The sequence below is a fragment of the Protopterus annectens genome, chromosome 4.part0 (assembly GCF_019279795.1).
Source record: "Protopterus annectens isolate FY-2018-M chromosome 4.part0, PAN1.0, whole genome shotgun sequence".
Classification (NCBI taxonomy): Eukaryota; Metazoa; Chordata; order Ceratodontiformes; family Protopteridae; genus Protopterus; species Protopterus annectens.
The window spans coordinates 649,800,820-649,816,205 of NC_056733.1; the positions used below are offsets into that span (position 1 = coordinate 649,800,820).

The 15,386-nt window shown below is 43.8% G+C and overlaps 1 protein-coding gene across 1 annotated transcript in view; it reads left to right on the plus strand.

Annotated features, from left to right (window-relative positions):
• The window catches only part of BCL7A (BAF chromatin remodeling complex subunit BCL7A), an 822,965-nt gene that overhangs the window by 451,468 nt on the left and 356,111 nt on the right, over positions 1-15,386 (plus strand). The window contains exon 2 of the mRNA XM_044068615.1: positions 9,404-9,488. Within this exon, the coding sequence (XP_043924550.1) occupies positions 9,404-9,488 (85 nt within the window). The remainder of the gene's footprint in view (positions 1-9,403; positions 9,489-15,386) is intronic.

Genomic DNA, 15,386 nt, shown 5'->3' on the forward strand with positions numbered 1-15,386 from the left:
ATCTCAAGGATCCTCACGAATGGAAACTAGATCCACAAATCTTCAGCATGATAACAAGGAAATGGAGATGCCCAGACATAGATCTATTTGCTACCCCGCACAACTGCCAACTACAGAGATTCTGCACAAGGACTTAACACAAACAAGCATGGAAAGTGGATGCCCTATCGTTCAGCTGGAAAACCCTTACAGTATAGGCCTTTCCTCCACTGCCTCTCCTCCCCAAGGTACTCCTAAAGGTCAGACAAGAGAAGCCAAAAATGATACTGATTGCCCCAGACTGGCCACACCAGCATTGGTACCCAGTCCTAAAGAGCTTGTCTCAAGGCCCAGCCTGGACATTACACCAAATTCCTCATTTGCTGACCCAACAAAACAATCAGATCCTGCACAGCCAACTCAGAACCCTAAATCTGGCTGATTGGCTGATAATTTAACCATTCAGAACACACCTCTCTCTAAAGCAGTTATGGATGTTATTTTGGAGGCCAGGAGGCCCAGCACCACAAAATATTATACAGAAAAATGGAAGAGATTCTGTGCTTGGAACCAGGCACAAGGAATGGACACGCTTGTACCAAATATTCCTCAGATTTTACAATACCTAACTGAGATGCCTGACAAAGGCCTATCCTTCTCATCAATTAAGATCCATGCCTCTGCCATTTCAGCTCATTACAATACGGATCCACCTATTTTTTCACATCCACTGCTAAGACAGTACCTCAGAGGGGCCAAAAACATAAGACCTCCAAGGAGAGCTCCAATACCTGCATGGGACCTCAATTTTGTCTTGGAAAAGCTCACACTGCCTCCTTTTGAGCCAGCCAGTACAGCTGAGATAAAATACTTATCATGGAAAACAGCCCTGCTCCTAGCAATAACCTCAGCAAGAAGAGTCTCAGAGTTACAGGCACTAATGGCTGTGGAACCTTTTATTATTTTCCATCCGGACAGGGTTTCTCTAAGGACACACCCAACATTTATGCCTAAGGTAGTGTCCATTGTGGCTCTTAACCAAACCATTCATTTGCCTACCTTTTAGCCAAACCCACAGAATAAGGGGGAGAGACTTCTGCATTCTTTTGACATACACAGACAGCTACGCTTCTACTTGGACAAAACTAAAGCCTTCAGAAAGACTGAGCAACTCTTAGTGGCATATGCTGCAGGATCGCAAGGAAAAGCTATTTCAAAGCAGACTATTTCAAAATGGATAGGCCACTGCATTTGTTTCTTCTATTCACAACATGGCAAATCAGTGCCCAAGGGCATTAGGCCACATTCAACTAGAGCAGCAGCCACTTCAGCAGCCTTCCTCAGAGGAGTACCAACCAAGGACATTTTGGAGGCTGCAACTTGGACTTCAGTGCACACTTTTACAAAGCACTACCACTTACCTCGTTACTCTAAATCCAGAGCAGGCTTCGCCACTGCAGTTCTGCAGGGCCTCATAGCCACTCGTAATTCTGTCTAGGCCCAGCCACCCAACCTCAGCTTTGGGATTCAACCCAAGTGTAATGACTGCAACAGTGAAACACGATGAACATAGTACAGTTGTGTACCTACCATAAATGTAGATGTTCGAGTGTATTCACTGTTGCAGTCCAAGTTACCCTCCCTCCATCCCCCTTTCATTGCTGGGACTTATCTGTACTTCTCTATTCTATACAACCTATGTGGTGTATTTGCTTGTAGATGAAGGTAATGTTTATGTTAGTGCATGCTTTTTATGAGCAGAATTTTTAGCCTACCCTTTTGGGGGCACCTGACATCTGGAGCAAGAAAAACTGAAGAAAATGGCGTTGGCTGCATCTTTTATATCCCTGGCACACTGATGTCAGGGAAGAGGCGACCGCAACCGACGCCAGACTAGGACTTTGGAATTCATGCTGACTGCAGGTAGCCTGCCAGCAGGATAACCCTAGTGTAATGACTGCAACAGTGAATACACTCGAACATCTACATTTATGGTAGGTACACAACTGTACTTTTCTACCTACTCTCCTACTATTCCTTGAGTAAGTGTTACACTGTGAGTTTGTTGGTCCTCATACACCTGGTTTGCTTATAGACTTATCCGTCAGCATCACCATTGCTAGTGCTGCACCTTTTATCAGTGCCTGTTAGCAGCTTGTTTCCCAGCAGGCACCTAGCTATCAGAGTGGACGTGTTCCTTGCTGTTTGCTGTCTCGTCTTCTTGCAAGCTTAAATGACTAATACATGCCAACTGGTGTAGACAAGCAAGGCGACAGCATTTTTGTAAAATACTGGATGATATTTTAAAGGAGAAAAAGTGACTTTCCAGGAGGCAGGCCGTTTTCCATGCCTAAATTAGTATGATTAAAAGGCTGCACATCTTGAAGGTACTGGTTTTAAAAATAAAAAAAAGCTGATCCTTAGTTCCATCCATGAGTAGCTTAAATCAATGAAAACGACAAAATGCTTTTTAACAGAGGAAAAGTGTGTGCATTATTGAAGTAAAAGCATCCCTTTCCAACATGGAACAGAGACTGATAGGCAAGTAACTTTGAAATGGGCATCTTAAGAAATGTGTACTGCAGTTATCTGTTTAGAATTAAGTTTATAGTGCTGTTGTCTTTTGACCTAGGAGGCAGGATTCAAACAAAAGTCTGCCTCAGGTCATGTGATAATCTCGGGGCACAGTAGGCAACAGGTTGAGCACCTGAGGACAGTGGGAAATGGTCTGTTTAATTGTGTCGAGGCTCTGTGCTGGAGAGGGATAAAGCCCTGACTGCAATCAAGATCAGAAAGCTGGAATAGCCCGTGACTTATGTTGGTGCGTTTAACTGGGAGGGAAGGGTTGTGGTGACTTTGCCCCTGTGATGCCCTGGCACTGCATGAGAGTGGAATAGGCTGCTATCCTTACAACCGGTCCTAGAGGGGAAGGGATGTGGGTGGATCAGCTCTCTCTGGTGCTGTAGTATTTGTGTAGGCATGTCAGGTAGCAGACACTTTTCCATATCAGGGATATATGTGGTTTGTCAGTGATGACATCACCACCTGGAGGTGAGGTTAGACCTCATAAATAAAAATGCCCTAATGGCTGCCAGGATGATGGTTCCATGATTGGTTCTTGCCTCAGTGGGAATAAATGGACTGGGAGCAACATTTGCCATGTAAGAAATGAATGGGACCATAGATGATGGGGAGTGGTTTTCTGTAGGCGAGAGGGTGCCCAGAAGAAAAATGCAGTTAAAAATAATGTGTATATGTGCGAGCATGCGAGAGTGTGCGCGTGTGTTCGTGTTTAGTGTTTATATTGTGTTAAAAGTCAAGGAATACCTGGCTAACAGAATGCATGCAGCTAGAGACTGCAATTGCTGAGAGACTATTTAATACTGTTGATTGTCTGATAACCACACACAAAAGGTGATGGCGGAAGCATAACTAACCTTAACTACTAGGCGAACTGTGCTAGACAGCTGGTAAGATTTTTGCCATGTTTGTTTATTTTAGGGTTGACATTGTTTGGTTTGCTGAATTTATTGAGCTGTCTGCTCAGTGATGGTTAAGTGACACTGAGAGAGAACCAGTGGGCCAAGTGGGTTTACATGAAAATGGCAGGCAGTAAGTACATAAGTCATGACAAAATATTTATTTACAGAAATGCCCTGTGAACAGAGTAAGTTATGTGAATTAGAACTGTAGATTTTTCTTTCAGGTTGTGTGCAGAAATTATAAGATGTTCATCGTGTTACACTGCTGCAGTCCTCACACTTGGGTTATCCTGCCGTCAGGCAGAATTCCTAAGTCTTGGTCCGGCATCGGTTGCTGTCGCTTCTTCCCTGACGTCAGAGCACCAGGGGTGTATAAGAGCCATCCAACACCATTTTCTTCAGTCTTTCTTGCCGCGCGGTGCCCAAAGCAGAAGCAGTTCGCAAGTGCCGGTCGGCCAACTCCTGATATTTTCAAATCGAATTTCAGACTAAAGTCTTCAGTAAAGCTAAGTACCCCGTTGGGGAACCTTTTCTTGCCTCAGTCCGATGTCAGAAAAAGTTAACAATTGCATTTCTTGTGGGAAGCAAATACCTCATAAGGACTTTCATTCTTATTGTACTCCTTGCCTAGGCCCTGACCACGACGTCACTGGTTGTCAGTTTTGTGCTAGGTTTAATAAACGAACTATCAAACGTCGGTTTGATTTCGCCTGACATTACTTTGGTAGGAAATTTAATTATGCCATGCCGTCGGAGCAACTGACGACCGGCGTGCATAAAAAATGCAAGGATAAGGACTGGCAGTCTAGACCGAAACCAGACTCCAAGGCCTCTGCTGGGCCTGTCGCCGGTTCTCCGCTCTTCAGTGAGGCGCCTACGCAGCCCCTAATGACCGCTGATTTAGAACCACAGACGGCTTCTGATTCACAAGCTGAGAGCACTAGGCCACCGCAGCCTTCTTCATTAGACCCTTCCGACTCCAGAGCAGAAGGTGATTCCGGTGCAGTAGAAATGCCTTCGGTTGCAGAAGGTGTCTTCAGACCGACGACACTCACCATTAAATCTTATACTAAGCTAAAAACTCCATTAAAAACAAAAAAGACTGTGCATCAGTCTCCAGTGCAAGGTCTCATGCCTAAGAAACAGATGCTTAAGATGGCTGAAGATTTAATTACTTTAATCAGGGGTTCCCATCCCCCTCCTGATAAAAGGCCAAGACAAGAGGAAGATTATGCTTCCGCTGACCAGGTTTCCATTTCCTCGGATACCTCAGAGGAACAGGAATACTCTTTTCCCCCTTATGAAGATTCTGATGCTGAAGAGTCTATTCCCTCAGCATCTCCTCCAGAAGACTACTCCTTTGGGGAAACTTTACATACCATGAGGGAACATTTTCACTGGGAAGGCCAGGATTACTCTGATTCTAAGAAAAGGCTCTGAGAGTTCCTTTTACTTCCCCAGCACAGGCCGCTTGCAATCCCTCCTGTGTTAGACATTGTGGATGATGTTTACTTAGAATCTAGTCTTAATCCAGACACTCTACCTCCTGCTTCAGCCAAACCAGAGAGATACTACAGAGTCCCGGACTCACACAAGTTCCTATATAAAAGCCCTGTTGCTGACCCAGAAACACTTTCCCAGGGTCTCAAAGGGGTTAAGGCCTCTATTGCTAAAAATCCTGTACCCTCTGACAGGGATTCCAGAGCACTAGATAGATGGGGAAAGAAGGCATACACCTCAGCTACTCTAGCTATGAGAGCCTTGAATTGCCAGTTCCACATGCTGAAATATCAACAATTCCTGATGTCTCAATTAAAACAAAAAATGAGCACACATTCAGAGCAGCCTGATTTTAAGGAAATGTAGGATCTGTTTCATGCAGCTGAACAGGTGGGCAAACATACTTTACAATGTGGATTTGATTCATTGGAAGCTTCCTGTAGAGCAGCAGTGACTGGGTCTGTCATACGTAGGCATGCTTGGTTAAAAGAACAAACCCTACCTGATCATGTTAAAGCAAAGTTACTGGCTGCACCTTTACAACAGGATGTTTTATTTGGTGTAAAAGCCGAAGAGGTTTTAAAGAAAATGGAGGATAAGGCAAAATCTATGCAGACGGTCAAGGATTTTTTACAGGTTCAACCCCCTCGCTTCAGCAGAAATTGGCCAACAAAAAAATGGTCCTTTCCAGCATCTGACAGACCACAGAGGGACAAATACAGATGCCCAAGGGGCAGAGGTCAGTCACAAGGACCTTACAAACCTTGCCAATGGGGAGCCGCTACCCAGAAAGGAGGGGAAGACAGGCCCCAAACTAACAGAAGACAAACACAATGACTTAATCTTCAGACTGCCAAGCAAATCTCTCTTGGCAGCTCCCTTGAGAGGAAAATTAGCTCTTTGCAGACAACTGGCACATCATCACAAAAGACAAATGGGTCCTAAACATTGTTTCGCAAGGATACAAATTCCACTTTCACACCTTGCCAAGGATAAAAGGAATGCCAAACCTGCCACCAAATCAATGGGCGGAGGCACAAAAACAAATTACAGCTCTCATGAACATGAGAGCCATTCAACCGGTACCTACACAGGAGCAAGAACAAGGATTTTACTCGAGACTCTTTCTAGTCCCCAGAAAGGACAAAGCCTGGAGACCCATTCTGGACCTTTCAATTCTAAACACCTATCTCCAAGTACCCAAATTCAAGATGCTCACACTACAGCAGCTTCTTCCCATGCTGGGCAAGAAGGCTTGGCTAGTAATGTTGGATCTCAAGGAGGCATACCTGCATGTCTCTATCAGACAAAATTGCAGAAGATACCTCCGTTTCATTGCAGGTTCAACTCATTATCAATTCTCTACACTGCCCTTTGGCTTGTCTACTGCGCCCAGGGTCTTCACAAAATGCCTGGTACCAGTAATTGCATACTGCAGACAAAGAGGAATTCAAATATACACCTACCTGGACGACTGCCTTATTCAAGCAGAAAGCAAGGACATTCTTTTAAAGCATCTGGCGTTTGTCAAACACCTTTTAAGTTGCGTAGGGTAGACAGTAAATGAAAAGAAATCAAAACTAGTGCCCTCACAGAACATAACATTCCTGGGTGCCAGCTTGAATACAACGGCCCAGATGGCTTACCTCACGCCAGACAAGAAACAACAGCTGACTCAATACTTCAAAATGATGGTAACAAAGACCCCAACTCCCTGTAAGAAAAATTCTGCAGGCCTTGGGATTCATGGCATCTTGCATACTCCTAATACCATTTGCAAAACTGCATATGAGGAAATTACAATGGTACCTGAAAAGCGTATGGACTCAGCACAGCCACAGCTTAGAAACAATGATACCACTCATTCCCTGCCTTCGACAGGAGTTTCTATGGTGGGCACAGGCATGTCACCTCAACAAGGGTCAGCCTTTCACCTTACCCACAGCCAGGCAAACTATCACAACAGATGCGTCAGACTATACCTGGGGAGCACACATGGCAGGACAGTGCATTCAGGGCAGATGGACTGCAGATCAAAGGCATCTGCATATTAATCAAAAAGAAATGCTAGCTGTACAGAATGCCCTAACAGCTTTCAAGGACCTCTTACATCCAGGACAACTCCTAATAAAGGCGGACAACACCACAGTAATGTGGTACATAAACAAACAAGGGGGCACACACTCCTACCCCCTATGCAGGCACGCAGTGACCTTGTGGAACACAGCACTGACTTACCAAGTTCAATTACAAGCACAATTCCTGCCAGGAAAGAAAAACATATTGGCAGACGACCTAAGCAGAAACATCATGGATCCCCACGAGTGGAAACTGGATCCACAAGTATTTGCAATGATAACTCAAAAATGGGGATGCCCAGACATAGATCTGTTTGCCAACCCCCAAAAGTACCAACTTCGAAAATTTTGCAGAAGGACATTCCACCCACTAGCTTGGAAAGTGGGCGCCCTCTCATTCAGTTGGAAAACATTAACAGTGTATGCTTTTCCTCCACTGCCTCTTCTAGCAAAGGTGCTGCTGAAAGTCAGATTAGAGAGACCACAAATGATACTTATTGCTCCAGACTGGCCCCGCCAATACTGGTATCCAATACTAAGGAACATGGCCCATGGCCCACCATGGATTTTACCCCAAATTCCTCACCTGCTCACTCAGCAAAGCAATCAGATTCTACACAGTCAGCTTAAAACCTTAAATCTGGCTGCATGGCAAATTTCCTAAACAACCATCCAACACCTCTTCCTAAAGCTGTTATGGATGTCATTCTGGAGGCCAGGAGGCCCAGCACCAGGAAAACCTATTCAGACAAATGGAAAAGATTTCTCGCCTGGAACCAAGCTAAAGGCCAAAACCCACTTGCTCCAAACATTCCTCAGATTCTACAATATTTAACTGAGATGCTGCACAAAGGACTTTCCTTTTCATCTATTAAGATCCACGCCTCGGCGATTTCAGCTCACTACAACACGGATCCTCCTTTATTTTCACATCCAGTCTTAAGACAGTACCTCAGAGGGGCTAAGAACATAAGACCGCCCAGGAGAGCACCAACACCAACTTGGGATCTCAACTTTGTTCTGGAAAAACTTACACTACCGCACTTTGAACCAGCTACTTCAACTGATTTAAAGTTTCTTTCATGGAAAACTGCCCTGCTACTAGCAATAACTTCAGCTAGAAGAGTCTCAGAGCTACAAGCCCTAATGGCAGTGGAGCCTTTCCTCATTTTTCATCAAGACAGAGTCGCTCTACGGACTAACCCTTCCTTTATACCAATGGTGGTATCCAGTGTGGCCCTAAACCAAACCATTCATTTACCCACCTTTTTTCCAAACCCCCAGAACAAAGGAGAAAGACTCCTGAACTCTTTGGACATTCACAGGCAATTATGTTACTACTTGGATAAAACTAAGGCTTTCAGCAAATCTGACCAGCTCTTTGTATCCTATGCTTCAGGATCACAAGGAAAAGCTATCTCAAAACAGACCATTTCAAAATGGATAGGACATTGTATACGTTTTTGTTGCACACATCATGGGAAACCGGTACCTACTAGCATTAGGTCCCACTCCACCAGGGCTACAGCTACATCAACAGCCTTTCTCAGGGGGATACCAACCAAGGATATTTTGGAAGCTGTAATTTGGAGCTCAGTGCACACCTTCACCAAGTACTATCACTTGCCTCGATACTCTAAGACTAGAGCTGGCTTTGCCACTGCAGTTCTGCAGGGCCTACTAGCTTCTCCAAACCCTGTTTAACTCTACCACCCATCCTTAGCTTTGGGATTCAACCCGTGTGTGATGACTGCAGCAGTGTAACACGATGAACATAGTACAGTTTTGTACCTACCATAAATGTAGATGTTCGAGTGTTCACACTGCTGCAGTCCAGGTTACCCTCCATCCATCCCCTCTGAACTAGCTGAACCTTTCTATACCTTTCTATCTCCTACAACCTTTGTGGTGTATTTGCTTGTAACTGAAGGTATTATTTGTATTTTTCTGTACAAGTTTCACTGGCAATATGTATTGCCCTCCTACTAGGGGGCACCTGACATCTGGGGCAAGAAAAATTGAAGAAAATGGCGTCGGATGCATCTTATATACCCCTGGCGCTCTGACGTCAGGGAAAAAGCGACAGCAACCGACGCCGGACCAAGACTTTGGAACTCTGGCCGACTGCGGGACTGCCTGACAGCAGGATAACCCAAGTGTGATGACTGCAGCAGTGTGAACACTCTAACATCTACATTTATGGTAGGTACAAAACTGTACTTTATGCTTCAGGATGTGTGCAGCGGGCATGATCTCTGCCGTTTTCTTAGTATGTCATGGCTAAATTTAGACTTTTTAGTATTGAGGACATTTCTGTGCAGTCGTTGCTTACACACAATTTACTGTGTAATGTATTTATTACAGGGAGAAAAAGTGGGTAACTGTTGGTGATACGTCCCTCAGGATCTATAAGTGGGTACCAGTAGCGGAACCAAAGTCTGCCGAAGATGTATGTATATCATTTATTATCACAGAAATTGCATTTGTCTTTGCTTTAACACATTACAGTCTAGTGACATGACCACGCATTTCTGCACTTACATCCTACTGATGCCTCTAGGTGTCAAATATTGCTTGTTCCTATTTGCTTTAATTATGCCCAAATTGAGTTACATACAACGTATTAAAAGATTTCATCTTAAAGCTTACAGAATGACAAGCACAATTGTATTGATATTTAACCTCTGTGTAGTGCAGATAAAGAGAGATTAAATATTATTTGTATACTATTTATTTGTAATATATTTTTATATTCCTCTAAATGTGTCAACAGTCAAGTAATATGTTCAGAACTCCTTTTCCTCATATGAAAGTTCACAGCTGTATGAAGAAAATACTGCTGGTAGTATGTATGTTGCTTGAATGGTTACTGAGGTATTGTAAGCTGTTTATACAACATGACAAAATTCATATTTAATGTGGTTATTGTGGCTTTTAAAATTCAGTGCAAGACCTAGGGCCAGATTCAATAAAGCCTGCACTGTGTACACGATATGTATTCAAGAACATTCTTATCACATTTGTTGTGCCTTCTAGTCACTCAGGAAGATTACACTAAGTGTGCATATAGTCTACACTTTGTGGTAACTTTTTATGAATCCCTGTCAATATTTAAAGCTGCAAGAATATCAGTAGGAAAACTAAAATTAGGAGGAAAAAGGTGCAAGTTATGTCTGTGTTGTCTGTTCACTTACTACGGTGTACACGTACTGTAGACATTTTCCCGGGGCTAGAATTGAATGACTGCAACCATTGTAAAGGTTACGTTATGCTGAATATTTTGCCATTTACAGTTTTCTAGCCTCACTTACAGTAGAGGTATGAACCTTTTTTAAATGTGATTATTTACTTTTTTATTTTTTGTCATGCACAATGGGAGTTGAGTCCAAACTCAAAAGAGCTCCATTGGAGGGAATGAGTTAACAAAACTGGACCAATTTGTTACCTGCACTTTGGGATGGTGTTTTACTTTTCAGCTCAACCACCCAGACCCGTAGGGAAATATCCATTATTTCATTAGGGTGTAATTCCCTGATGGAAATCTGTAATGTGTATCAATCATGTTTCCTGATCTGTTGCACAGAATCACACACTTTTTCTATCTTGTGCATGCTTACTTACGAAATAGTGCCATTTTTTTGTTGTAGTGTCATTTCTCGTTCTATTTTAAGAACTTTCTTCCAACCAAGCCAGCTGTTATAGGCCAGTCTTATACCTCTGCTAGGTTCAGGCCTTCATGAATCCCTTCCACAGTTTCTATACTCACAGGTACTACCTTACTAGCAGTAAGGTGAAGATTTCCATTTTTGGCAGGGGCTTTGATGTCTTGCCAGGTATAAGGGATTAACTTGCAGGGCAACAGGAAGTGTAACTTAGAAGGATCTCTTCTGATTTCTGTCCATTGAGAATGCTAGCTTGCTAGGCATGCAGAAAGGGAACTTACAATCCCAGGCATGTTTCCTTTGTTCTCTAGGAACAGGGCAAGTAATTCTGTAATCATGCACTCGGTCTGTTCTGTAGAACATGCACATACACAACTTCTGCATTTTGCAATGTTGATAAAATGCCCAGTCACTGCTGAAGTTTCATAGTGTACCAATCCATGCATCATCTTTAATTCTTAGAAATAACAACACCTTCACCACCATGTTAGTCCTTTGGGAACCTGAATTTGTTTGTGAACTCCAGTTTCACAAATGAATGCACATGAGGGATACATTGCTGCCTCCACCCCTCCCCCCCCCCCCCCGCCACCACCACAGCTCCCAGTGCCAATCTGACAGTGCCAGCATCCTTTTGAAAGTGCTTTTGAATTGTCCTTTGTGTTCTAGAGGGTTTGTAGTCCAAAGACTATGAAGCAGTCCCAGGAGAATTAGTGGATGAATTCCTCTGGCTTTCCATTTATTTCCAAAGTACCCTCGAAGAGTGCTACCCCGCTGTAGTATGCTCTACTGCATGCCGATGTCTTGGGCTGGAATGTTGTAATGAAGGTATAACGTGTTTTATACATTGTTGCACCAAGTCTGTAATGTTCTGACATGCTAATACAAAAATGTGTGTTACATGTACTGAATGTGCCTGAAGAATAAAAATTTTAAATAAAGGACCGGTGAGAACTTGTGGTGCAGTAATTAGCGTAAGTCATTTTCAGTTCGGAATATAGCTTTGTCTTGCCATTGATTTGTGCTTTGTAACAAAGTTGCTGTTTTTTTTGTTTGCTTTTTTTTCCCTCAGTGGGTTGCAGTAGAAAGGAATGCTAACAGTTTTCAGTGGTGCTGGAATACAAGAACGCTGGTGTTTTATCATCATTTCTTTTATTCATTTCCTTTGAGATTTTCTTATAAAGAGTTGGAATCACACATGCTAAGTTTTTTTCTGAACTTCTGATGTACACTTTATCAGTGAACAAGTCAATCTTTTTAGCTGCGCCCCTCAAATATACTTTTCCACTACCTGATGTTTTATTCAGTCAAATTCATTTTTCTTGCTTTGTGTCTTGCATTAAGGAAGCTAAAGATGTTCTCGGAATTGCTGGTATTTGAATTTGGGATGTTAATCTTTTTTTCACAACTGTCATTACAGAAGAAAAACTATGCCTTAAGAATTGGGCAACATCCCCCTTTGCTTCATCTAGCTCCCACAGACGTTAACTAGAAAAAGTTGTGGCATGTGAAACCACCTGGTTCAAATGGGGAAAAGGCACGTTTCTTTAAAATGTTATTGAGGTCCCATGGTGGAGAAATCTGTCTCTTCGGTGGTCCAAAATGGAGGACTCCCTTGAGGAGGCTGCTTAAGTGGTAAAAAAAATAAGTAAATAAACGGATCCCACAACAGATAAGCTGAGACTGCTAAAGTATGCACCTTGCCTGAAGTATAAGATAATCCACTTTTTAAAGGTCTGACATGTACTTGAGAATAAAGGACCCTGGTGCTACATTTGGGTCATGACCTCCTCTTGGACACCAAATGGAGAGCCTTTTCCATTTAGCTAGGTATGATTTCATTGCGTTTGACTTCCTATCTCCACCTCCCCAGAATGAAATGGAAAACATCCACCAAAAACATGTGCCTAAAAGGGATGGGAGGAAAATCAGTCCATAGGTTAGAATATGAGTGGCCCCTTGTTCTGAATTGAGGTCAAGCAAACTGAAAATAGGACCAGTTCTCTCCTTATGAAGCTGTAGTGAGCTTCTTGGTCTTCAGGCATGTCTTGTAGGACATCCCCTCATCAAGACATACCCGATGAATCGGATCAATCTGTCCTGATAGCACTGTTTTGATGCAGGACAATAGTACAAGGCACTGCAGGGACCGAGTATATCGGCACCATCTGTTTTGTAAGTTCCACTGTAGCTTCGTATTGGGAGACTTTGTTAGGGGTACTATTAGACTGGCCAAAACTATGTATCCCAGCACCATCTGGAATTATTTTGACAGAATGTTTTGCTGGGGTGGTGGGGGGCAAAAGACCATTTGTTCTTTGACCAGCAATGTCACTAAATATAGGACATGTCTTGTGGGAACTAAATTGGATTGTGATAAGTTTAGAGAGAGACCGGGGACCAGAAGGAAGTCTGTGTAAACTGTAGAGCCTCCTGCATCTCCCATAGGGAAGCTGTCTGAATGAGACAGCCATTCATGTGCTGCTAGATGTGAATGTGCTTTGGTTTGCATTAGGTAATGACTGGTGCCTGGTACTCTGCAAATAACCTAGATGCAGTAGACAAAGAAAAGGATAGCAATGTACACTGGTAATGTGAACTCCCCTGCATTGAATCCAGGGAAGCTTCTGTCCACCCTGGCTATGGGCATGTGAAAGACGGGCATCCTTTAGAGCCAGGGTGACAGTGTAAGCCTGTGGGAAGTGGAGAGGTACAGTTAATGCCATGAATTTTGGGATTTTAAGAAATGTGTTTAGCCTGGACAGATCCAAAATGGGTCTCCATGTACTTTCTGTGTTTGGAACTAGGAATAGTCTAAAGTAGAAGCCTGCTCCTCCTCCTCCTCATCCTCCTGGTACTCTCCGAATAATCCGTGACACATCTTATAGTGGGGGAGGGCAGATCTGTTTGGTCCCTGGGAACTGGAGGGATACCTTAGGATTTTAGTTTGCTTAGAAGATATAAGGCACATCTTTAATTTCTCTTGATTGATGACCCTCCCGTTGCTTCACTAAGAGGACTACTGATTGTTGACAATCCCATTCCTTTGCCAAGAGGGCTCCTGATTGTTGCAACTCCCATTCCTTCTCTTAGAAGGACTACTGATTGTGGACTGTCCCATTCCTTCATTAAGGGGATTCCTGATTGTGGACTGTCCCATTCCTTTAATAAGGGGATTCCTGATTGTGGACTGTCCCATTTCTTCATTAAGGGGATTCCTGATTGTGGACTGTCCCATTCCTTCATTAAGGGAATTCCTGATTGTTGACTCTCCCATTCCTTCACTAAGGGGACTCCTGATTGTTGACCTTGCTGACTGTCCCATTCCTTCACTAGGTGGACTAATGATTGAGGTCTGTTCCATTTCTTCACTAAGGGGACTTCTGATTATTGACTTGCCCCTCCCCCTCCTTCACTAAGGGGACTCCTGATTGTTGACTGTCCCATTCCTTCATTAAGGGGACTCCTGATTATTGACTGCCCCATTCCTTCACTAGGGGGACTCCTGACTTTTGACTCTCCAATTCCTTTACTAAGGGGACTCATGATTGAGGACTGTTCAATTCCTTCATTTAGAGGGCTCCTGACTGATGACTCTCCTGTTGCTTTACTAAGAGGACTACGTCACCTCCTGTCTTTTGATGTAGAAGGAGAGAGAGTGGTGAGTAAGGAAGGGTTTGGAGTGACTGGTGGGGGGAGGGTTGAGTTTGGATAAATTGTAGCTCCTCCTTCTCTGGGTCATGATCTTGAAGGCCTCCAGGCTTCCCTTTATGATCTGCTTGCCAGCTTCCCGTTATTGTTTTTTTATCTTTGGGTTGCTTACTTGTCTCGTGATTTGGGTAGGATGGACAGCTATTTGTGGATTAGTTGCTACTGTAGCTGTCTGTTTATAGGGTTCAAAGAGAAGTATCCTACCCAGGGAGCATTTAGGAGTTCTGCTTTTACATGGTTTGGTAAAGACTGAGTCCTCAACCAGGCATGTCTTCTCAACACTGAGCCCATAGTTGCTGCCCTACATGATGTGCCTACAGCTTCTTAGCCACATTTAATGGAATGCTTAGCGATCTGAACGCTGACATTACATAAGTTAAGCACTTCCCTTTAAAATCCTCCTCTTCCATGCCCACACTCTGCACCTTTGTCTGGCTCAGGAGAGACTCCTGGTATTTCAACAGGTAGGGCTGTTAAAGTGCCCTTGGAGTCTGGGGGGCAGAGAGGGGAGAAGTGCATATTTTCTTCCTGAAAATTTGTCTTGAGACCATGTTCTTTCATTGGGATGTGCATTTGTGGTGGGAATTGTAGTAGTTTCCTTCCGAGAATCCATGGACATGGCAACTGGATCTGCCAGAGGGTTTTTGTAGAAGTAGATGATGTCCTTCAAGGATGCATCTGCAGTCCTTACATATGGGTTGTCCTGCCTCAGGCAGCCCTTCGGTCGGCCGTATTCCAAAGTCTGGGTCCGGCGTCGGCTGATGTCGCCCTTTTCCCTGACGTCAGATTGCCAGGGGTATAAAATCATCAGCCGACGCCATCTTCCTCAGTCTTTCTTGCCGCGTGTTTCCCGAAGCAGAAGCAGTTCGCAAGTGCCGGTCGGCCAGCTCCTGTAACTTCAGCTACCGAAGACTTCAAAAGCTAAGTACCCCGTTGGGGACTCTTTCTTGCCTCAGCCGATGTCAGATCAAACG